Here is a 23,966-nt window from a genome sequence, read left to right as displayed (position 1 = left end):
TAAACAGACATGGAAATACACGTAAATGAAGCTACATAATATCGAGCCCATGTCCTGTAAATGGTTTATTAAAGACTTTATCATAATCTGGATAAATATTTTACATGGTTATACATCAAATATGAGATTTTTGGTCAAATCGGTGAACATGGATTTAGCCCGATTTATACAGACTGGATAATTTTATGATCTTGTCATCAATTATTAAAAAAAACAACGATTACTAATTTTGCACATTACTTGTGGCTTATTGCTATTAATTGAATGAGCCTTGCTACTATCATTCGTCGTTTATCTTTAAAATCATTGGTACCAGATTTACAAAAATATCATGTATATGTTCCGGACCAATTGCAAGATTTTTAAGTAAATAATTTGAACTTGCCTAATAGAAAGTATTACTACCATCTTAAACTTAAATCTGCTTTTTCCTCAAGATAAAAATAATCAGCATTAGGTTTTTGTAGAAAATATATAAACAACAACAGAATCTTAATCAGGACCGATGTGCTTTGAAATTAAGGTCACAACTAAAATGTACTAAATATATGAAGATTTAGTACACATTTATGGGTATTTAATTGCAATAAATTTGACGATCAAAATCCCGTCCTGTTTCTGATATTGCGATATCATCAAAATTAATGATGCGCATCGCCGAACTTTTCTTGCCATGCACACAATGTCGTTTTTTTAAAGTCTGTTATTTCGGACTTTTATTTGCTTGTGAGTGAATTGGTCGAGTTTATACACCAATGAATTCCTTTAAAAAGGCGTTTAATCCTATAATAATTCTTATATGATTTGAATATTAAGGAATACGTTGATATAATTGGTCGAGAAGACTTCCGGTAGTTGATCTTGTCAATGACGTATGTACACAGAACTATCTTTTACTGTTTACAACTGCATTGTTTTGCTTTCATATAACTAAAAATTCGTTTCGTATTTTTTTAATCGGAATCTTATGATACCATTTACGTTTATGCTTCTAAGTATTAATATAGACATATTGCAGATTTGAATTGTTGCCCGTCGGTTGGTCTGATGTAAAGACAACAACACACAAATACATAAATTATAGCTAGTTTTATCATTGATGTATAGACCATTGTATATCTCTATCGGGTTCAACATGTTTTTAATTTTCTTGATCTTTTTACACATTAACAGTTAACCTCTTTAAAAGACTTCTGAGTTAAGAGTTCTCCAACGCGCGTTTGGTCTCGAGGTCTGGCTAATGGAAGCTAGTTCACGGAAAACAGATAAAAGTTTCCACTATGTACCAATGGACTGGCCTACATGTATATCAGAGACATATAATAAAATTGAATCATATGTCTCTGCCTATATATAGATGCGTGATCGACTTCAATATGCAATTTACATATACATGTAGTAGAAAATGTTTACTACAAATGTGCGTATGTTAAAAGGATGGTATTTCATAGACTTACATAACATTGAATTGAGGGGCAAAAAAGGTGACCGCCACATTTCCAAATGTTACGAATACAAATTAAGCCTGCCCAACATATGTTGAAATATCTCATTAACTGGTTTATAAACTCGACTTGTGTGAATTTTCTATGGATTTATGTTTAAATGGGTTTTTGAAATGTGTGTCGGATATCTTACGATCGTACAATAGAAGGTCGTGTCCGAATCATGTCAATCCATTATATATATATACTTATTTATATATTTTCTTTACAGTAGAAACGGTTACCTATGACAACAACAAATAAACTTTCTTTTAAATGGAACATCAAATACATAAAACACAGTTAAATGCTTTATAGATGCGACCTGAATATTTAACAATAGCCAGGTATTGAAACAGAGAGTAAAGTTTGTTAAAATAAATAGTTACATTTGTATGTGACAGAGTTAGGCATGTTAGGAGAAGCTAAAATATCACAGATACTAGGCTTATAGTTGTTTCGTCAGACGCAAATTTTGTCTTTCTCCGCTAGTCAAGGGTTACGATCTAGTGCCCTCTATTCCACGGACTGGATCGTAACCCTTGGCTAGCGAAATTTGTGTGTGTCTGCACAACCCGACTCACAGGTAGGACTCGAATCAAACCAGTTTTCAAATAAGAACGTAAACCGCATTGAAAGCAAAAAAAATCCCAAAATGTATTCCAAATACGGCTTAGACCTAAAATATTTATCTTTTTTGGAAAAAAAGAAATAAACGATCGTTTGTTCGTATTCAAATTAAATTACAGATTTGCAAGCGAAAAAGAATTGACAATCATGTTTCGAGTGGACGAAAGGCATTTACAAGTAAATAATTGTATATTGCCTAGATAAAATGATTTACAAATAAAATAGTATCCCCTCATCGTACCTAACATGTTGTTACGTTGTAAGATGTCAACATAAAAATGATGTCCCTAATCCGTCATTCATGCTTGATTTCACTTAACGTTAAATCCGTACAGTGACTGGAAATATACATTTCAAATCTAAACAAAATGGCTTCTTCCATACTAGTGAAATAGGAATAATGTATTTATAAGATTTAACTGATTTAAAGTTTCTGTAAGTATATGTCTTAAATTTAACTTATTCATTTATATTAACTGAAACATTTGAAAATATCATTTCTTCGTGTTTTGACGTCATTTTATCATCATGTGATTACAACTTGATGATGAGCCAACTTCCGCTGAAAACTTGAAATTCAAATAAATAGACATGAAATTTCGAGAGTATTCGAGTGCTTTGATATATAAATATAAATATTTTTGATTATTTTGTTGGGAATTTGGTGTAAATGTCTTTTTTTAACACACCTTGAAATGGACAGGAAAATTTCGTCAAGTCATACATTGTCATACATTTTATTTATGGTACAGTAACAGGTAACAATAATATTATTAACCAATTGTTGTAGCAAAGTTGTAAACATGTTCATATTATTCAAAGATGAGGGGATATTTGCGTCTTGGGTTACGTCACGCCATAGAACAGGCACAGGCACTGAAATTTGTCACAGATATATATGTGCCTGTGAAAAGTAAAATCACAAAAATACTGAAACTAGAGGAAAATCAAGTCCATAATCACATGGCAAAATCAAGTAACAAAACTCATCAAAAACGAATGGACAAGAACTGTCATATTGTGAAATCAGAGTTGCTCTAGAGAGACTGGAAAAATTGCTAAATAACTTTTTATCATTTTTCTAAATCTATTTTTAGCCGATTTTATTGTAAAAGCAATATGACATCATTATTGAAAACAAGGTTTGGGTTATTGTTGGAACTAAACACTTTTTATCTACATTTTTCAAATATCTTTCACTATTCTATCTCTAAATATTTCTTATTATCTTATAAATTACGGCATTCTATCACGCTTTACAAATAACCTCAATTATTAATTTATATTTGATGATATTAAAAGAATATACACCAGAATTCATTCTGTGAAATATAATAGATGTGACCTGCAAAAAAACAATCTAAAAGTAAAGAAAGTGTCTGCAGATCTTAAATGAAGTAAAAACTTGTTACATCTCCTTGTATATATTTATCTTAATATTTATTCAAATATGATTCCACACATTTGGGTTACAGAAAGAAATAGTCATTTGATGTCAAACAACTCATAGGACTGTCTTTTTACTTATCAGTGAACAAGGTCATTTGTATAGGCTGAAAGAATGCATATTTCGTTACTACATGCAGCTACAATATATACATATAATCATACCACATCTTCTTTTTTTATATATATACATGTTGTGTAATATCAGGTTGTAAAAAATAAACATGACAATATGCATACCATCACATGAAAATTCCCAACGGATGTCCACTCAATGTGATTTGAGAATGATGAAGTAATTTTTGTTTAACTGACATGCGAAAATGACGAACAGACTTATAACTACATGTTTCATCTGTAGGCGATATTGTAAATCATAATCCCAATTGATTTGTTTTCAATTTAAATTAACATAACTAATTACACATTGGATGTCATTTTAAGACTGTTTCAAAATAACAACCTCTTTAAAGGACTGTCATTGGTCGAAGGTATATATTTAAAGGAACAATAAAAAAGCAGAAAAAATAAGGGTCTATGTGCTTGTTTTCGAAATAAAAACCATTAGATTGATTGTTGAATTCTTAACGTCGAGTGGCGAATATGTCATGCATGTTTAGGACGAGAACAAGTTAACAATAAAAACAATAGGTAGGTCTTGTAATAGAGGCCATCCTTGTTGATGGTGGGGGAAATTTGGACTACCACTAGAAAATGAGGGTATATTTGATAGGGACAGGAATTTTGCCTTGCAACAGACCCCTCAAAGAGTTGTTGCAAGGGTTCTGAACGTGCAAAAAGCGTGGCACTCTCTTTACACGATGCATCGGATTTAACGTCCCCATTCTGACAGGACGTGGTTGCAAACTTGATACATCCCGCACAGCCAAACGGACACCCCACTTTAGCAAGCGTTTTACTGCCGGTCGGAATCAGACCAAGTGACCATATTTCTACTCCCCAGTCACCCTGGGAATTGGGGGGGGGGGGGGGCATTAGAAAATTGGCGGGAAATGGTTCTTCCCAGTTTTTTTTATTTCATTTAACATTGACGCCTTTTTCTTTAAAAAAAAGTAGCAAGAATTTAATTTTTCAAACATAGATTTTTAAACTATATGTAATAAAATATCTGAAAAAAAATTCAACACAATTCATTACATACTAAAATATTTACCAGATTCAAAAGAGTGTACGGCTAGAACCGAGTTCTCGAAAAGTAGTGGTCCTAAGGTTTTAACCAACGAAATTTACAAAGGACCAGCACAATTTCAGCATTTTGCAATAGAAATGATATTGAAAACCAGCATATTTCCCTCATGGACCACCAAAAGAAAAAAGATTTCAAGAACTCTGTTCAGTATAACAAAGTATAAGTATTTGTTAACCTTAATAATCTGGTAGTTTTATCCGGCTACCTTTTAATGGCTATGCATAGTTTAAGGAGTTTGCATTTTGAGCGTATTTTAAGCCTGAACGCAATCTGCATTACCGCTGCAATGATCTTTGAAGAATATTGATGACCATGCATAAATGGAAATATTAATCAATAGAAAAAAAATACTTGATTTCGTGTCGAAGTTTCATAAATAATCAAATCAACATTTAAAATATATCAGAATGATATTTTGTTGGCCAAATCGGTCAGCAAAATGATTGCGGTTGCTTCTTTGTTTTACTGTTTAATTTTGACATCCTTTCCTTTTTAATAACTGACCATGCTTAGCACATGCACAGCCCTCAACCAACTTACAGTCAAATTAAAGATTGTATGCAAACGGACCAAAACATATAATAACAGAGATTTTTTTAGGGCGTATCTTAACAAACCAAACTAACTGCGTATAGTGAAATGTTATTTCAATGCAAGTTTCGTTTTTTTTAATGTTTTAAAACAAACAATGGGCTGTTATCTGCTCTTTGGTTGGGTTGTCTATTTGACACATTCCCTGTTTCCATTCTCAATTTTGTTTAATTTGTGTTTATAAATCAGATATAACATGCATATGTATAATGCACCTTTAAAGAATGCAGGATTATTGATTATTGACAAATATTATATAGTGTAGATAAAATCAGACTTCCTTGATTGTATATTAACACATGGTATGGGTAAAATCTCTTTGTTCTTACTGTGCTATAATCTGGATAATGCACAGCAAAGGTGTGCATTAACTACCTCAGATATACTGCACAGTTCAGATCTATTTTTACCTTTAGGTGCGGTTCCTAGATTTTAAAAGGGGCGTTATTCTATCAAATTAAAAAAATATATCACCGAGCGTAGCGAGACTAAAAACAATATTGACGATTTTAAGGCAAAACACGATAATTTGTCCAATCCTTGGGTGAACGACATGTTCGTCCCCATCCCCGAATCCACCATCTGCCTTGAAATTACGACAAAACTGAACTTTGTACAAACATCGTAGTTTCAGAATAGGAAAAAAGAAAGGTTTCTCATTCCTTTTTTTCATCTTAGCTTGAACATAAAATGTTTCAGTATTATATTTTGCGTACAACATAAAACTTAGTGTTTTAAAGTCAGAAAGAAAGTTAAAACAATTTTTGGTAACTTCCGCCAAAAAAGAAATGTATCTAAGAATATCCGAATAAAAGAAATCTGATTTGGACTAGTTTAAGATTCAATGGAATTTATAACGACTTCTTGAATATCTATTCCCCATATTTTTGGATCGAATTTGAAGGGGGTCATATTTAAGTTTGTTTTAAAACAGGGAGATTAGCTAGAGAAGATTAGCTAGAGATCAATCAGACATCATTTAGATGGACTTGTCAGTAGATACAAAGAATTTGGGGGAGGGGGAGTAAAAGATGGAAAGAGAAAAGTATTTTCTGTTTATTAAACATTTAAAATTTAAAATATAACATCTAATTCTTCCTCGGTTTATCTTTCTCTATTAAAAAAAATGGTAATAGATTGAATTGAAACATTAAAAAAAAATCTACCATTAAATTGCAATTTTACAATAAGTCTAAACCTAAAAAAAAGTTATCAATTTAAAACTTACCAATGCAAGTCGTATTTTCCCCTTTCTTTACCCTACAATAAACTTTCCTAGGATCCGTGGATTGCGGAATATCGTCCACATGTAAAACGTTCACGTAAATTAATGACGTCATGTGTTAAAACAGTTATTGGCCAATCAAATCGGTATATAGAATTTAATCTGCACGCGCTCAGGATGACCCTTTAACCAGAACTCCTACGTCGTTCGGGTTAATAAGGGTCACCTGAGCTGTGCAGATTAAATTCTATATACCGACTTGCTTGGTCAATAACTATAACATATCAATTTTTTGTTAATCGGAAAATCTTAGTTCATCTTTGTTAACTAGGTTTTTGTTTAAATACAGTTCTGTATGTTATAATACTTTATGGCATGCAGCTTTTGGAACGCGGAAGGTTTTAAAGAAATGCTTGTTTATTCATAGAATTGTTTTATTCTATTCTAATACATGACACAGAAGTATAATCTTATATATAAATATATAGACTTGCTATAATTCCTTTTCGTTTAGATCTTTCTTCCTAATTTATATTTCTACTGAAAACTGCAACAAGTATACTGATTGTCCTTCCTCTGCAGATATCAGTAGAATGATATGAAAATATCCCTTTTTCAGCAGTAAAATTGGTGAAGGGTAAACTTGAAGAAAAAGAAATTATACAAGTAGTAGGAAGGGACATATAGCAAGTCTGATATATATATATATGTATGTAGACTTGTTTAAACTTCTGCTCATTTTTATTAGACAAAAAGTAGATTTTTTGCAGAAGTCACAAGCGGCCTCGGGTTAGATCTTGACGAAGCAGAATTTTAACTAGTTTTTTTCTACTATATACTCCTGGTACAGGTGTACACTATTTAACAACAATTTCCTTTCATACTATCGTGTTTACCTTGCACTTTCTGTAAAGGTTACAATCGTTATGTTATTTCCTTATGTACAGGAACAAAACGTCTATTTTATTATCTCAATTCACCAATCATCCATTCTTATTTTTGAAAAGTAACCACAGGAGGAAAATAATTAGGACTTTTTACTCAACTTTTCATTTAATTAATTCATAGATTTCTAACATATGATTATGTACATGCAGAGCATGCATACATCAATAAAAACCTGTAGAATGATTTGACAAATCTCTGGCCTCACTTCAACAGATGGAATGAAAGGTCATACATGTAATAATAAGTTTAATGACAAAGCAAAGATGGATAAGTCATACTATCAATGTTGTTTTTGTCTATTATCACAACTGTAAAATAAAGAAATGATTGTTACGAAATGACCTATATCTTTGTTTTCAAAGTTAAATAAAAGGATAATATTTTATTACAGTTTTCGGCAGAAACCAATGTTCCTGACAGGCATATGCTGTGCCAACTTTTACGCAATTAAAAGCAAATCTAGGAAAAAGATTAATAATTATGTCGTTCAAACCTAAGATAATGTATTTCCCATTTGTTCTCTTATATATAAACTAGACATCTATATAGAGACATATGTGTTGCAAAATAACTTTAGTTTGAATTCTATAAAGTTAAAAGGCGTTCCCTAAATGATACTGAATTACCGAAAGAGGAAAATACTGACTGATAATTTTACTAAAAGAAACGGAGGATGCAAATAGATGTTTTAGATATGGACCAGTTCAATCCAAATAAAAACCGATCTCTCATCGCTCCCGTTTCTGATATGTCGCGTGGGAGATCTAACGAAACCCGCTTTGAGGTCATATGTGAGTGACCTCGTAGGTGTGTCTTTTTCGACCAATGAAATTGAGTCTTCCATGATCTTGGAAGTTTAACGTAAGGCAAAGGGATGTAACTCATTTTATTTACGACGAAATCGTCAGTCAAAATAATTCATAAACTTTTTTGATTGGCTTATTAATAGGTCGTCAACTCATTTGCATATCTTTATAAATTCATGACTTTTAGTTCACTCACATGTGACCTCAAAGCCGGTTTCGTTAGATCTCCCACGCGACATATCAGAAACAGGAGCGATGAGAGATCGGTTTTTAATTAGATTGGGACCAGTTGTATAGTAGTTTATCGCTGTTCAAGTCTCAAAAATCGAACAAGAAGAACGATCATTTGTATTTATAAATACTAGGTCAAGTATAAAAACATATTTGTATTGTGTGGTATTTTAAGGTTTTAACTCGGTTAAAAAATGATGACAGTTATTGCCTAATTAATCGAGTTTTAAACAAAGCCGCTTTTTTATCATTAAGACCAAAAAATTGTAAATGTATATTACAGAGATATGCTATTCGTTCACAACAAGGTATTAAATTAAAAATTTAAACAAACTGCTACGATATATAACTCCCACAAACTAGTCTTCCGCAAGATCTGATTATTTGCAATGTCATAGATTTGTTGTCAGATTTTCAAGAATAACAGAAAAGTATAGATAGAATCAAACTCTGGGGTAGCGGGTGGTTCTCCTTAATCCACAATACATCAGTTACGGAAATGGCTGGAAAGATCATTATGATTCTTTGCTCACCTGAAAGGGCCAAGTGAGCTTTTCTCATCACTTGGCTTCCGTCGTTTGTCGTTGTCAACTTTTACAAAAATCTTCTTTGAAACTACTGGGCCAATTTTAACCAAAACTTTGCCATATTCATCATTAAAGTATCTTGTTTAGAAACGTGTCCGAAGCTTCCTCTCGCCAACCAAGATGGCCGACATGGCTAAAAATATAACAATGGGGTAAAATGCAGTTTTTGGCTGATGTCTCTGAAACTAAGTCATTTAGAGCAAATCTGACCTGGAGTAAAAATGTTTATCTGGTGGGGTCTATCCGCTCTGAAATTTTAAGACGAATCAGACGATCCTTTGTTCGATTGTTGACCCTGAAATGGTAATCTTAAGATCGAAACTTTGTCAGTTTCTGGTTATCATTTTATCTTGAATATTATTAAAGATAATAATAAACTAAAAACAGCAATAATGTTCTGCAAAGAAAGATCTACAAATAACTCAACATGACCAAAATTGTCAACTGACCTCTTAAGGAGTAATTGTCCTTTATAGTCAATTTGATCAATTTTCATAAATTTTTGTAATCTTTACATAAAATCTTTTCTGAAACTACTTAGACAAATTTAACCAAACTTGACCATATTCATTAAAAATTTGTAAGGGTTCCGCGGAACCCAGTGTCTCGCCTACTTTTGCTGTTAATCGCAGATTCAACAAAAATGAGAAAAAACATGAATAAAAATTTCCCTCTCGATAGTGTCTTTTGATTGAAAGAAGCTTCCAAGTTTGGTAAAAAAATCCAGGATAGTTTATATATCTAATAAATGTTTTATAAACTTTAACTGCAGACTGTATGTAATGTTAACTGGAAGAAAAACTAAGTCCATTTATAAGTAAAATACGGAAAAAAGTGATTTTTTTTTTTACAAAATTTACTTCTGAATAATATCTTATGATCAGAAACAAGCTTTTGTCTAAGTTTGATAGAAATCCAGGATAGTTTAAGAAAATTATAAAAATTTAAAAACTTAAACCACAGAGTGAATGTTTTGTTTCTGGCAAAAAAACTAAGTCCATTTATAAGTAAAATACGGAAAAGTGGAAATTTATTTTTACAAAATTTTCTTCTTGATACTATCTTAATATGATCATAAACAAGCTTCTGTCCAAGTTTGGTACAAATCAAGGATAGTTTATGAAAGTAATTAAAATTTTAAAAACTTTAACCACAGAGTGAATGTAATGTTTCCTCGCAGAAAAACTAAGTCCATTTATAAGTAAAATACGGAAAAGTGGAAATTTATTTCTATAAAATTTTCTTCTTGATACTATCTTATGATCATAAACAAGCTTCTGTCCAAGTTTGGTACAAATCAAGGATAGTTTATGAAAGTAATTAAAATTTTAAAAACTTTAACCACAGAGTGAATGTAATGTTTCCTCGCAGAAAAACTTAGTCCATTTATAAGTAAAATACGGAAAAAATGGAATTTTATTTTTAAAAAATTTACTTCTGGATACTTTCTTATGATTATAAACAAGCTTCTGTCCAAGTTTGGTAGAAATTCAGTATAGTTTAAGAAAGTTATTTAAATTTCAAAAACTTTAACCACAGAGTGAATATTTGTGGACGACGCCGACGACGCCGACGACGACGGAATGTAGGATCGCTTAGTCTCGCTTCTTCGACTAAAGTCGAAGGCTCGACAAAAATGTGTCCGTTGAAGCCGCCTGTCAACCAACATGGCCGACATGGCTAAAAATGGAATAATGGGGTAAATTGCAATCATTGGTTTACAATATCGGACATGGTGTCAAAATTTTCATCAGGTTTAGATTTAGTTGCCCTGAATGTTTCAGACAACCTGTTTTGGTTTGGTGCGCTTGAATTGGTAATTTTACATGATTTCAAAAACAACAGTAAATGAAGGTGAGCGACACATGCTCTTGAGGGCCTCTAGTTTTAATTTGGACATGATGAATTCTGACGAACATATAATCTTTTAATTTAAAACTGCCATTGACACCTGCGTAGGTGTAAAACATTGATTGACTTGGAGTTTTCAATAATTTTTGACAATATTTGACATCTTGACAGATAATATTTTGTCAGTTTTAAAGATAGATTGAACCAGGAAGACATTTATATAAATACAAACATTCTTCATTAATAATAAAGTTACATTCTCTTAGCTGTATATACGTTATTTGTATACATCCAATCCATTACATGGGACAGCGGAGATTTACATTTACTTCTCAAGGACTTTTTTGTTCTAATAAATTAATGCAAAAATATGCAACAATGAAATCAGTAAATAAAATAAATAAAATAGATTTCACTTGTTACTTTATCATTTTTATATAGTTTCAACATTGTCGTCATGTATCTTTTCGGTTTACAGTGACAGATTTCAATACATGTAGTCCCGATTTCTCTATCTTTCAAACATAGCTTAAGTTACTGCAAGGATTTGAATAGTCTTAGTACGTTACTATACAAATCCCTTACTGGATATGCACAGGCCTGAAAAGGGGGGGGGGGGTAATTTAAACCCTATCTCTCATTGTTAACTTTTTCTGGTAGGTCGCAGTCTATTTAAAACCGTTTTCGAATCTCTCCCGTTTTCTGATATGTCACGTGGAGCTTCTGTGCGACATATCAGAAAACAGGAGCTATGCGAAATAAGTTTGAAATAAGATTGGAGTCGATTACTCTAAATGGGGATTTATCCCATGGAAATGTATTCGATGGCATCGTGAGAGACAGGGATTGGGGTTGGGGTACTCAAAAACTAAGTTGAAACCTGTCACATGATTTCTATTCACAGCCCGTGGAAAGTTTATTACTTACAAAGTATGTAAAGGAATCCAGTCACTTGAGCAAACGTCCTAAAAGTGATTAATTGCTGTTTCCTTAACTTCCAGTGGCAAATATTTCAGGCAAACGTCCTAAAAGTGATTAATTGCTGTTTCCTTAACTTCCAGTGGCAAATATTTCAGGCATATTCAGGACTATGTCACAATACGACCTTAATTTGATAGAGTTCAACAAACGAACTGTAAAGTTGATAGAGGTCATAGAAAGTTATATGCTGTCAAGTTTAGAATGAGAACTTAATGGACTAAGACCACTCTTTGTGAAAACGTTTCACAAATATTATTTAATTTGCATCTTTGTATTACACCATATGATTGATATTTGGTTTGTGTTCAGCGACAAGTATTTCATGAATATTAAGGACGAATACAAGGTCTATGTTGACTGGACAAGGATCAAGTCTTAAATATTACAACTAGATATAATAGTTGAATGTAGGCCTAATACATTTTGTCTGCAGCAAGCCAAATACGAACCTCTGATAATGCTATGATAATCTTTGTAAAATTGTTATATTTGGAGTAGATTGGTTAATAAAATCCTGAATTTTAAATATTGAATCTTTGAAATACTCTAATAGTTATTCTCATAAAACTTATGTTCTTTCTATTTCAGTGAGAGGGGAAAAAGTTTATATTATTTAAGCAATATATATATTGTTACGTCATGGGCGAAGGAGTGCACCTTCCAGAAGAATATCATGACTTACCAATAAGAATACTTAGCCCTTCAACTAGACGTTTGATGTCAATTCATCTAGATCCACCAGCAGTAATACCGTCTTCAAATGGTGTTCTAGGTGACATGTCTGGTTTGGCAGAACTAGCTGGATTTGAGTTTTGTCATATTCGATATTTTGAAACTAAGTATAGCAGAACGTTTGCTTGTTTAGAGGAATGGGGACTGCAGCATTCGGGAACCCTCGGGAATCTTCTCAAGAATTTGGTTATCATGGAACGATTTGACTGTCTTTCTGAAATAAAAGATTCCGTATGTAAGTACCAAATTAGGCATACTACGTATGTTATATTATCATATGATATGGTATTAAAAAAGATATCGAAATATATTAACTGGCGCAAATGAAATGCCAATTGGCGCAAAAGCAAAGCATCGATAATCATTACAATATGTAGGCAAAAAAAACTTTCATAAAAGTTTTAAAACGTGATAACCTTCCAATCTGGATATGTTGAAGATTTAAATCTCACCTTCAATTTTTCTATCACATATTCGTTTGTGCATTGTAATCATTTTGCTATTTTGTGTCGCTTTGGGTATTTTTTTAAAAGAATTAATCATCTTGGTAAACAACAAACGGGACATTATTTGGTTTCTATTCAACGACCAAATTAAATCAGGCAATATTGATGCTTATATATAAACTTGTATTTTAATTTTGTACCATTGCTTTGCAGTGAGAGATATAAAAAGTCACATCAAAAGGACAACACAAAATAGTGAGACGGTGCTTAATATTGGTGAGAACATAATTTTTATTTAATGATATTTGTAAGACATTGTAATAGTCTTTTACACGTGGTTTTTGGAATAACCTTCACCTGTTATTTTTCGTATTAAATTAGGCAAACATAGTTTTAATGCTTTAATATTTCTTACATTTTTTCGTATTTGAATCTCTGAAGTTTCAATGTGTTAAGTTGTAAATCGATTTGTGTATAATAGTGGTCTACACAATGTGTGAAGTTTTAAATCGATTGGTGTCTAGGGGTTTACACAATGTGTTAAGTTGTAAATCGATGACTGTCTACACAATGAGTGAAGTTGTAAATCGATACCCTTAGGTGTCTACACAATGTGTTAAGTTGTAAATCGATTGGTGTCTAGTGGTCTACACAATGTGTAAAGTTGTAAATCGATTTGTGTATAGTTGTCTACACAATGCGTTAAGTGGTAAATCGATTGGTGTCTAGGGGTCTACACGATGTGTTCAGTTGTAAATCGGTAGGTTTCTTCATATAATATAATGCCACAAAACAATATACTATTGCAAACATGATAAAATAAGATAATTTGTTGACCAGTTATAATTTTTTTGTAGGTAATATTGATAATGAAAACAATCTTGATTCAATTACTGGATGTAAAACTGTAACATCGTTAAACACAGATCTCAAAATTGTTGGTGAAAACAATTTGTCAGATAATGGTTTGCCATTGCTAAACACAGAAAAAAAAGTTATTGGTGAAAACAACTTCTCCGATAACTGCTTGCCATCGTTAAACACAGATAAAAATGTTTTTGGTGAAAACAACTTGTCCGATAACTGTTCGATACAAGAAGATGAAGGTTATAGAACGTGCTCTTTGAACGATGAAGAACTTCAATCCTTAATAAATGGGAACGAAAACGAGGCAGTGAATCTTCAACCAAATTTTGAGAATACAATAAGTAGAGTTAGTAGCGAGAATACAATAAGTAGAGTTAGTAGTGAGAACACAATAAGTATAGTTAGTAGCGAGAACACATCACACATTACAGATCACAACAGGAATGAGACATCTAAACTTGCAAAGATTACCAATACAGAAGATATAGAGATAAATGTTCGATGTGCAGTTGAAAAAAGAAAATGCGAAACAGATGAAAATAACAAACTCAAAAAGTTAGATAACGTTGAAGACACAATGAGAAGCATATGCGCAGATGATGGGATTCGTTATCTGCAACCACGGCCAGTCAGTCCAGTTTATGAAGATGATGGATTCCTAACTACGGACGATAGTAAGTTACATTTATATTCACAATTTATCATTTATCATTGTTAATTTATATTAATTCTTTTTGTGGTTTCTGTATCATTTATCATTGGAAAAAACTAATGCTTTTCGTTGTGTCTGTATTATTTATCATTGTTAAACTAATGCTTTATGTAGTAAAATGTATCAGAATAACGAATTATTCATCAGAATATGAAGTTTTTTTTCTAATTTATAATATATGATATGACTAAATGAGATAGATAGCAACCGAACAACAAACACAGCTAAAAGACATTAAAGGGCGATAACATTAATCAATAATCATAATTGCATTATGATGACAGAGCTTAACTATAAATTAAAATAAATATAAGATATGTTGGTACAATTTGCTAAATATTTTCAGTTTCTACCTTACAGATCTTATGAAATAAGGCATATACTTGTTCAGTCAACTCCACGGTGACACATTAGTGATTTTTTTCACAGATAACACGGACAATTGACACTTTGATATGTAACATGACCAGTTAAAACTTAAAAATGTTACATGAACTAACAGCTAACACTTTTATATGTAAGATGAATAGTTGACACTTTGACATGTAAAATGAACAGCTGACAATTTGAGATGTAACATGAATAGCAGACACTTTGATATGTAAACTGAACAGTTGACACTTTGATATGTTAAATGAACAGTTGACACTCTGATATGTAAAAGTAACAGTTGACACTTTGATATATAAAATGAACAGTTGACACTCTGATATGTAAAATGAACAGTTGACATTTTGATGTGTTATATGAATTGCAAACACTTTGATATGTAACAATAACAGTTGACACTTTGATATGTAACAATAACAGTTGACACTTTGATATGTAACAATAACAGGTGACACTTTAATATGTAAAATGAACAATTGACACTTTGATATGTATCATGAACAGTTGACACTTTAATATATAAAATGAACAGTTGACACTTTTATGTGTAACATGAACAGTTGACACTTTGATATGTAACATGAACAGTTGACACTCTGATAGGTTATATGAACAGTTAATACTTCAATAGTTATCATAATCAGTAGATACATTGATATGTAACGTATATTTTGGTTATCAGACATTTTCAACCTGAAAGGTACTTTTCGTAGAAGGGGAAGTAACAGAAGCAATGACAAAATAATAACATGAATACGATATTTACAAACATTGCTACCAATGTCATCACTGTTTGTGGAAAATGTAAAACTGTTTGGGAGGAGTTTTAAGCCATTTTTTTAAGTAATTGGGTATTTTCTCTAAGGGACAAAGTCTAATTTCGGCTGTAATTTGAGGAAAACAATATCACTGACTTTATTTACTTAGACATATATATAGACAAAAGACATACATCAATGAGACAGCAACCGTAAAAATAAAAACGCAAAGACATCCAGATTATCACATGATCCCCTCCCCCTACCCTATTCTTAAAAAATGTAGTTTGATTTTAATAGAAAATTTCTAAGATCTGCCAACAACATCAACTTTTTAAAAAATAACAGGAATAACAAAATTATTTAGATGGTTTAACCACGTCCTTTTTTTTACTACGAATAGACTGAGGATGGATAAAAGTTGTAAAAAAAGAAATATACAAAAATTGGTACAGGAAAAGAGCTAATCTCTACGAAAAAGAAAACTGAATGAAAATAAGAAATAAAAAGTTTGAAAAAAAACCAATGAACTGTTTTTTTATAAAGAAAAATATATATAAATATGTATCATTTGCTCAATCTGCTTTTTTTTTTTAATAAAAAATAAATAAAGTGGTAGCTCCCTTAGAAGAAACTGATCTAGGTAAAAATGCAAACCTTATATAGGGAATTGCACGAACTCCCAAAGGATCAAGACCGTGTACAGCGACAGGATAAAATCTCCTGCTTTGCATGCAGCACCCACCAAGTGAATAAAAAAAACTTCTAAATTAAGTGATCCATGATTTAATCTTTATTTTTAGGGGAAGGCTTTCTTAAGAAATATTCTGCTTGCATTTGTTGTGCTGATGAAAATATAAATCTGGCTAATGATATCATCCTGAAGTATAAAGACCAGAATGCGGATTTCTTTCTGCCTCAGGAAGCATTGCTGAGTGGAAAATATGAATTTGAAACCTTAGCGGAAGTCATAGAAACAAGGTAAACTACCTACTTATTCCAAAACAGTGAAATGTGTTTTATGTTTTCCCCAAGCTCCTCTAGCACGTAGAAAAACAGATGTTACAAGCACCAAAATATTGGAAATTAATCATAATTTGAATACTCATTTTATATATACTGTATTTATTATCTATTTTGTCAACGTATTGAGTTGGCTATTTCGACTTATTACTTCCATTTTTTTTTGAGAGAGATAAAGACTGACATGCACTTTTGTAATATATATCTTAATATTTGAGAAGAATGCAATTTTTTCTTTTGGTATGTCCATACATGTATGAGAGATAAAGTCATGCACTTTTGTAATATTTTTAAATATTTGAAAACAATATATTTTAATTTCATTTATTAACGTTTAGATATTGGAAAAAATTGTTACATATTTTTAAAATGAATTCATCGTATGAACAATGGAGAACAACTATCCTGCATTTAAATAATGATCACGGGATCGATAGATTCCTTCTTCCTCCAAACCAAATATTTCCTTATTTCGTTTGGGGTTTCCCGAATAATATTTTCTGTTTAATTTCATTACAAAATAATTTTACATAGAAAGTAAAATGTCTAGATTTATGAATTTAATTTCATTTCTTTCCTATCAAATTGATAGATTCCATATTTTATAAAGCCTTCTCTTGTTTGCTTGTCAATGATTTATCATATTCGGACATAAACCTTTCAATTTTACATCACACAAGGTGACAATTTGCATTTAATTGTCAATTATTCTGTAAGTGATTCATAATATATTTAATAGGTGTGACAGCAGACTTATAGTTATTCTGTCTAAACATTACCTTACCAGTCCTGCTTGTGTGTTTGCAACACAGTTTGTCAAGACGCTCGACCCAGGTAAGCCTTTACAATTTAGAGAGTTGAAAAAAAAAACATAACGCCTTACTAAAATGAAGGCAATGAGATATTTAAGATTTTTATAGAAACCATGCAATACAGTTTTTATCATATATTATTATATATCTTAGTCATACGGTCTTTTTGTTCATTTGTGTTGTTTAATCTAAAATTGTTCCGACGTTAGCTTTTGTGGACTATTTTTTAGTTTAGATTTGTGTTGTGTTATCTTCAATTGTTCCTACCGTAGGTTTTATTGACTATTTTGAATTTGTGTACCTTTTTAAAAGATTAGCAAGGATATAGGGCATCCAACCGTGTCACAAAATCAATGCATACATTTTTTGTACACAGCAAAAAAAACCCACAAAAGCAAAGAAACATAGCTTTTATTGCTGTTCTTCAAAGAAAATGGTTGGTGGAGGTCGCGTTATTAGAGCACCAGCTCCTAAAAATTTCAAAAACATTAAACTTCTTTCTTTCCTTTCAAAATTATGTTAGTTTATCATTTAAGATCAGAATAACACATCTGGTGTACTGGGAACACCATGATTATGTTGGCTTAAACTTATTTTATTTGATGTCGATAACCCTTTTTTATGAATTTGAAGACTTCGATTTTAACGGAGCAAAACATTGCAATATCATATACATTGAACATTGCAGTAAAGTTGTAAGATTTCCATCAATGCAAACATCAGAGCCGTATCTGTTGGTACCCTCTGGAATTGTAAACCAACCATTACCCATAGGGTACCAGCAATGAAAAGAAACATTGCGAATGTACGTTTAAAAAGAAACAAAAACACGAAACTGCATAAAAGATTGTATACCGGTCCTGTTTCGGGTTTGATAAGAAGTGCAGATTTAAAATTACAAATTTACATTAATTAGATGTTCAATAATATGTATCTAATGTATGTAAAACATTCATGGTATTAACAAAAGTACATGTAGTATAATTAGTTTCATTTCCGGTTGTAAATGTCTAAAAGCAGACGATTTACAATTGTAAAGACTATTGAACTATTTGTAAAATGTAATATTATGCGTTTCTGTGCCATGCCCTCAATAAGTTAAAGATAATCATTTCATAATGAATAACTCTTGCACTTAAAATGGTTAATTTACCTTGGACAAAAACGTTGTTCAACCAAGTTGAATATCATTAATGTCTGTTTTTACTTTTGAGTATTCTTTTATTTGCTTTTCTGCCAGAGAAAAATTTAATGCAAAAACATTTTTTAAATCGATTGATTCAGTTTTAAAACATTTGCGTTAGTTTTGTTTTAGGAACGTAGAAGTTAATCACAAATGCTAAAGTTGATGATAATTATTGGCAAGAACCTTAGGATTTTTAGATCAACCATAGCCTGTCTTCCGTTCGGACATTAATTTCTGGATCACTGACAGTTAGAAATACGCTCTTTACCACAATGTGTATATATACAAACGAAGCTATCTGACCTTTTGTATGTCAACTTGCACTGGTACAGTTTCTGGGGCACATTTGAACTTACCAACTTAAAATATAAATATGGGTTTTGCTTATTGGTAAAGTAAAGCTGTAAAGTAACCTGTTGCTGCATCAGTTGGATAATTGTCTCATTGGCAATCATACCATATTTCCTTACTTTATATTAGTATCACATATATACTAACCCAATCAGCATTGATTGATCAAGTTAGTATGTTTAAACTGATATACAAAGTGTCTAAGGAAGGGCTACGTGTAAGATAAATGCTTGATTTCGTGTAAATGTTTGTCAGGATTTGAATGCATTTTGGAATATAACAGTTGTTTATTTAATGTGTTTGAGCTTTGATTTTGCTATTTGATAAAGGACTTTCCGTTGGGGCTCGGGTATTTTGGCAAATTTACTTTTAAAGCATTCGAATATATCAAATGATTTTTAAAAAAACCACACACACACAAAAAAAAACAGAAATACCTATATCGTGATATATTATCGTATACTACTTATCTCCCTTGAAACGCATAGTTTAAATGCATACAAAGATCTACAAAATGTTTGGTCCTAAATTGCCTTCAATTCGTAGTTTTTAACCTTGAGGCAAACCAATATCCTTCTTTTATTCATATCTTTACATTTATATACTAAAATCTGATCATTAAAAGCTGGGGTTATGGACATTAATTATAGGGCGCCATGACATTAAATTAAATTAGTTTTTTTTATCAAAAGGTTAACTTAATAAAAAAATATCAGTTTAAAGGACAGTGTGTGCATTGTAGAGTAGAAGATTTTTCAGTGGTATTTCGTTTTTTTGTATTATTATTTAACATTTTTCTTATCAAATAACCATTGTTATGCGTTATAATAAACATGTGCCAGTTAATTTGATTGTACATTAACATAACGATATCTAGATATAGGAAGATGTGGTATGAGTGCCAATGAGGCAACTCTCCATCCAAGTCACAGTTCATGAAAGTAAACCATTATAGTTCAAAGTACACGCTTCAACACACGGAGCCTATAAAGGACCACAGCACATTACTAGTGTAATACCATTCGAACGGGGAAACCAACGGTCTATTCTATATTAAAAAAATGAGAAACACTTATGAACCACATCAACAAACTACTGGACATCAGATATGCATATATGTTTGGTATTTTTCAGATGCTAAACGCAGAAAGATTATTCCTGTACTCCTAGATGAAGATGTATCGTATCCCCGTGTCTTACGTGGAATCAGCTCAATTAAAGCCCGGCGGCTAAAGTTTGGGCATGCATTTTGGAATTTACTGAGTTCGTCGTTACGTCTTAAAAAAGTTATAAATGATGAAGAAAATGTAAACAATGACAACAATTACAACATGAACAGTTTCGACAAAACCGATCAATTTTGTTCACACAAACAGAGTGATGCAGATCAACCAATGGAAAAGTCGGAACGGAATAATGCTGTCCAGCAACAAATGGATCATTCAAATTCTACGGAAAAAATGTCGTGTGTTCTAACTTATGATTTTCCATCCGAGAAATCTGTAGCGAGTGCTGCTTGCTGCGACCTTCCAAGTGGTGCCTCAGGAATATGTCCAAGAGAACAATATGCGAGTCTCGCGACGGGAAAGAAAGACAAGAAAAATCCGGGACTTAAAACTCTTCGACGGATTATGAAAAGTTTAAACATCATTGACCGGAAGCCAAAATTACAATACACAAAACGTTCTCATTCAACAGGAGAGGCTATACCCCCACCATTACACGAACATGTAGAACCGAGATCACATTCTACTATTGTTCCGCCTACTACCTATTGCTCTGATGAACTGGCTCATACATGTTCGTCACCTGTTTTTAACATCTGTCATACGGAATCAGAGCTAACACTTTCAAGTGATAGCGATACATTGTCGGGGCCAAATAGTACTAACAACTTATCAAGCTGCGAGTACAGTGAAACTAAAAATAACTTTTCTAATGATTTGCAAAAATTAAATAAGAAGAGTAATACTAATTCTGCAAGTCAATCTAGTGGTCAAAATATTCTAAGCCCAAACATAGAACTGCTATCACCTAAGGATTTATCAACAGAAACGAACAATCTTGATTCTACAGCAAGACAAATATCAAGTGATGATAATGTGATACCAGATACCGGATCTACGTCATATGATACCACGAGCATATTGTCCGGAATCACAAGTTCAGATAATAATAGTATTGTTTCGAATTCTAGAAAGGCATCTTTAGACAATTGCAGTTATGCATCGTCCTTTCGACAAATGAAATTTGGGAACGACAGTCGGCAGACCTCCTTCGAAAGTAATAGGTCAACTTCGTTTGACGGGAATAGTATGACGTCAATCGAAGACAACATGGCTGCTGATAAACAAACAGGATTTTTATCATGTGAACAAATGGTCAATAGTGACAAAGGAACTAGAAGACGATCCGGAGTCGTGTTTGAAATTATGCTGTAAATAGTTATGCGTTGCAAAACAGTGTATGGTTCTTTTGTTTCGAATTATACAGAACATGGAAAGATATAAAAATAGCTATGTATGACAAAGAGTTAATTAAATGGCATATATTTTATAAAACAAATTCGTTGCAGTCCAAATATGTAAACTTTGTTTGTGTGTGTATGTTAAATTGTAAAATGCTTGTTTGTCACTAAAAGTTATATCAATAGTACCATTGTATGATAGAAATCTTTGAACAGCTTGGATATAAATTTATGCCAAAAAAAACAACTGGAAATCTTAAAACACAGTGCAATAACCTACAACATTAAATAATCAGATTCGCTTTTAATAACACATCAAATAGTGCTCCACCGCGGTTGATTCTGCAGCAACGTGATCCATCTTGGTAATGTCTGCAGCAACGTGAGCTATCTTGGTAATGTCTGCAGCAACGTGAGCCATCTTGGTAATGTCTGCAGCAACGTGAGCCATTTTGGTAATGTCTGCAGCAACGTGAGCCATCTTGGTAAAGTCTGTAGAAACGTGAGCCATCTTGGTAATGTCGGCAGCAACGTGAGCCATCATGGTAATGTCTGCAGCAACGTCAGCCATCTTGGTAATGTCTGCAACAAGTTCAATGTACATTAAACCGACGAATTTGAACGCTAAAATAATCAATGACACTATTATTTAGATTTGATAAGTTTCCCTCTTTATCTTTAGAAAACTTCACGATAGAAAGAAAACGTGGGTACAGATAAATAATACACCAAGGTAACGACACAAGGAATTCAAAAAATATCTAGAGGTCAGCATATAAAGGTCTTCTAAGTAGATAAATTGGGACTGGAAATAAAAACAATATGTTCTACCTTCAACAACATATTCAACTAAAGTTGATCCCTGTCAACACAGATCGTGAATTTGGTTAGGTTTATGAGTGTTTTGGTGTTTTGGTGTTTTCATTTCTTACAAATCAGCGTTCTTCTATTATATAATTATTGACTTTTGATGATGTTGATACAATGATTTAGCAAGCCCAGAAATATGTTATTCGCCGAGGCCAAAGGCCGAGGGAGAATGTCATATCTCTAGCGTTGATAAATCATAGCATCAACTTAAATCAAAAGTCAACAATTGTTTTATTAAATGACTTTTTATCCATCTTCAATTTTCCAGTATTTGATCAAGATACTTTTAAAACTGCTTCCTATGTTTATACATGTACTAGATATATCATGTGCTTTTAATTGCAGATGCTAACCCTCCGCTCCCTTTTCCCTAATTTTGAATTATGGTATTTCGATGGCTGTTTTTCCCTATCCTATTATGGACCCGCTGATTTTATGAGAGCGGGTCTAATTATTCAAAACCAACATTAAGACCTACACCGTTGTTTTTTTTTTTTGCCAAATTATATTTGTTTCTTCATACATAAGTAAACATCGAAATCGTCAGATATTTTCTACTTGTATGTCAGTGTATATATTACAATGTTTTCCTATTTCAATTTTGTTTTTATAACAGTGTCATCTTTTGTTTTACATTGCCGTATTCATTTAAAGATCTACTATATGTATATACTGTATATTAGGACATCAACGCAAAGCTAGATGCATGATAAATGTTAGTTTACGCCGTATCTTATTTTTCTCAAGAAACCAGTTTTTTTTTCATCTTTCTTAAATCCAAACAGTGAGTTTTCCAGTGGCGGATCCAGAAATTTTCATAAGTGGGGGCCCACTGACTGACCTAAGAGGGGGCCCGCTCCAGTCACGCTTCAGTGATTCCCTATATAAGCAACCAAATTTTTTCCCAATAAGGGGGGTCGGCCCGGGCCCCCTGCCCCCCTTAAATCCGCCTCTATTTTCTATCCTGAATGACAAAATCTCGGGAAAAGTTTGGTAAAGAATTAATTACAATTTGCATTCTAATGCAATAATAAATCATTACGAATTTGTTCTCGTTGTTCTCTACTGTATTGAAGATAATTTCAATAAAACGGAAACTTAAGTGAGTATGGTCTATAATGATAAAGATAATTGCGGTTCTTTTATAATGGACCAAGACGACAAAGATATCTTTAAAGATTTGAGTTCTATTTCTGTTAATATTCTGTATGAGTTTTTTGCCGATTGCCGCCGTGCCCTTTCCTTTGATGAAAGAACCCGCCCTTTCAATGTTTACCGAAATGCAACCTTAAATGAGTTTGGTGTGGAAATTGGTTGATTATATAGGAATCACTAGCATGACGGGAGTAAATTTTAAGAAGG

General features: G+C 32.2%; 1 protein-coding gene across 2 annotated transcripts; it reads left to right on the top strand.

Moving 5' to 3' along the window:
* Positions 1-2,348: 2,348 nt before the first annotated feature.
* Positions 2,349-21,922, top strand: LOC139512009 (serine-rich adhesin for platelets-like). 2 transcript variants are annotated; one of them, XM_071299312.1, is made up of 7 exons: positions 2,349-2,549; positions 12,579-12,957; positions 13,382-13,444; positions 14,026-14,709; positions 16,699-16,876; positions 17,658-17,752; positions 20,402-21,922. In XM_071299312.1, exons 2-7 carry the CDS (start codon positions 12,630-12,632, stop codon positions 21,706-21,708), a joined length of 2,655 nt encoding a protein of 884 aa, XP_071155413.1. In that variant the 5' UTR covers positions 2,349-2,549; positions 12,579-12,629; the 3' UTR covers positions 21,709-21,922. The 2 variants fall into 2 exon arrangements, with proteins under 2 accessions (XP_071155413.1, XP_071155414.1); XM_071299313.1 differs by lacking the exon at positions 2,349-2,549 and adding an exon at positions 2,706-2,872.
* The last annotated feature ends 2,044 nt before the right edge of the window (positions 21,923-23,966 follow it).

Source organism: Mytilus edulis, chromosome 2, assembly GCF_963676685.1.
Source record: "Mytilus edulis chromosome 2, xbMytEdul2.2, whole genome shotgun sequence".
Classification (NCBI taxonomy): Eukaryota; Metazoa; Mollusca; class Bivalvia; order Mytilida; family Mytilidae; genus Mytilus; species Mytilus edulis.
Note: the sequence above shows the minus strand (reverse complement) of the source record. Positions and strands in the feature narration are given on the sequence as shown.

Excerpts from the sequence above, each read along its gene's own strand:
- LOC139512009 (XM_071299312.1), top strand. The coding sequence starts at position 12,630 with ATGGGCGAAGGAGTGCACCTTCCAGAAGAATATCATGACTTACCAATA. Across the intron at positions 12,958-13,381 it reads TGAAATAAAAGATTCCGTAT|TGAGAGATATAAAAAGTCAC; the intron begins GTAAGTACCAAA and ends ATTGCTTTGCAG. Across the intron at positions 17,753-20,401 it reads TGTCAAGACGCTCGACCCAG|ATGCTAAACGCAGAAAGATT; the intron begins GTAAGCCTTTAC and ends GGTATTTTTCAG.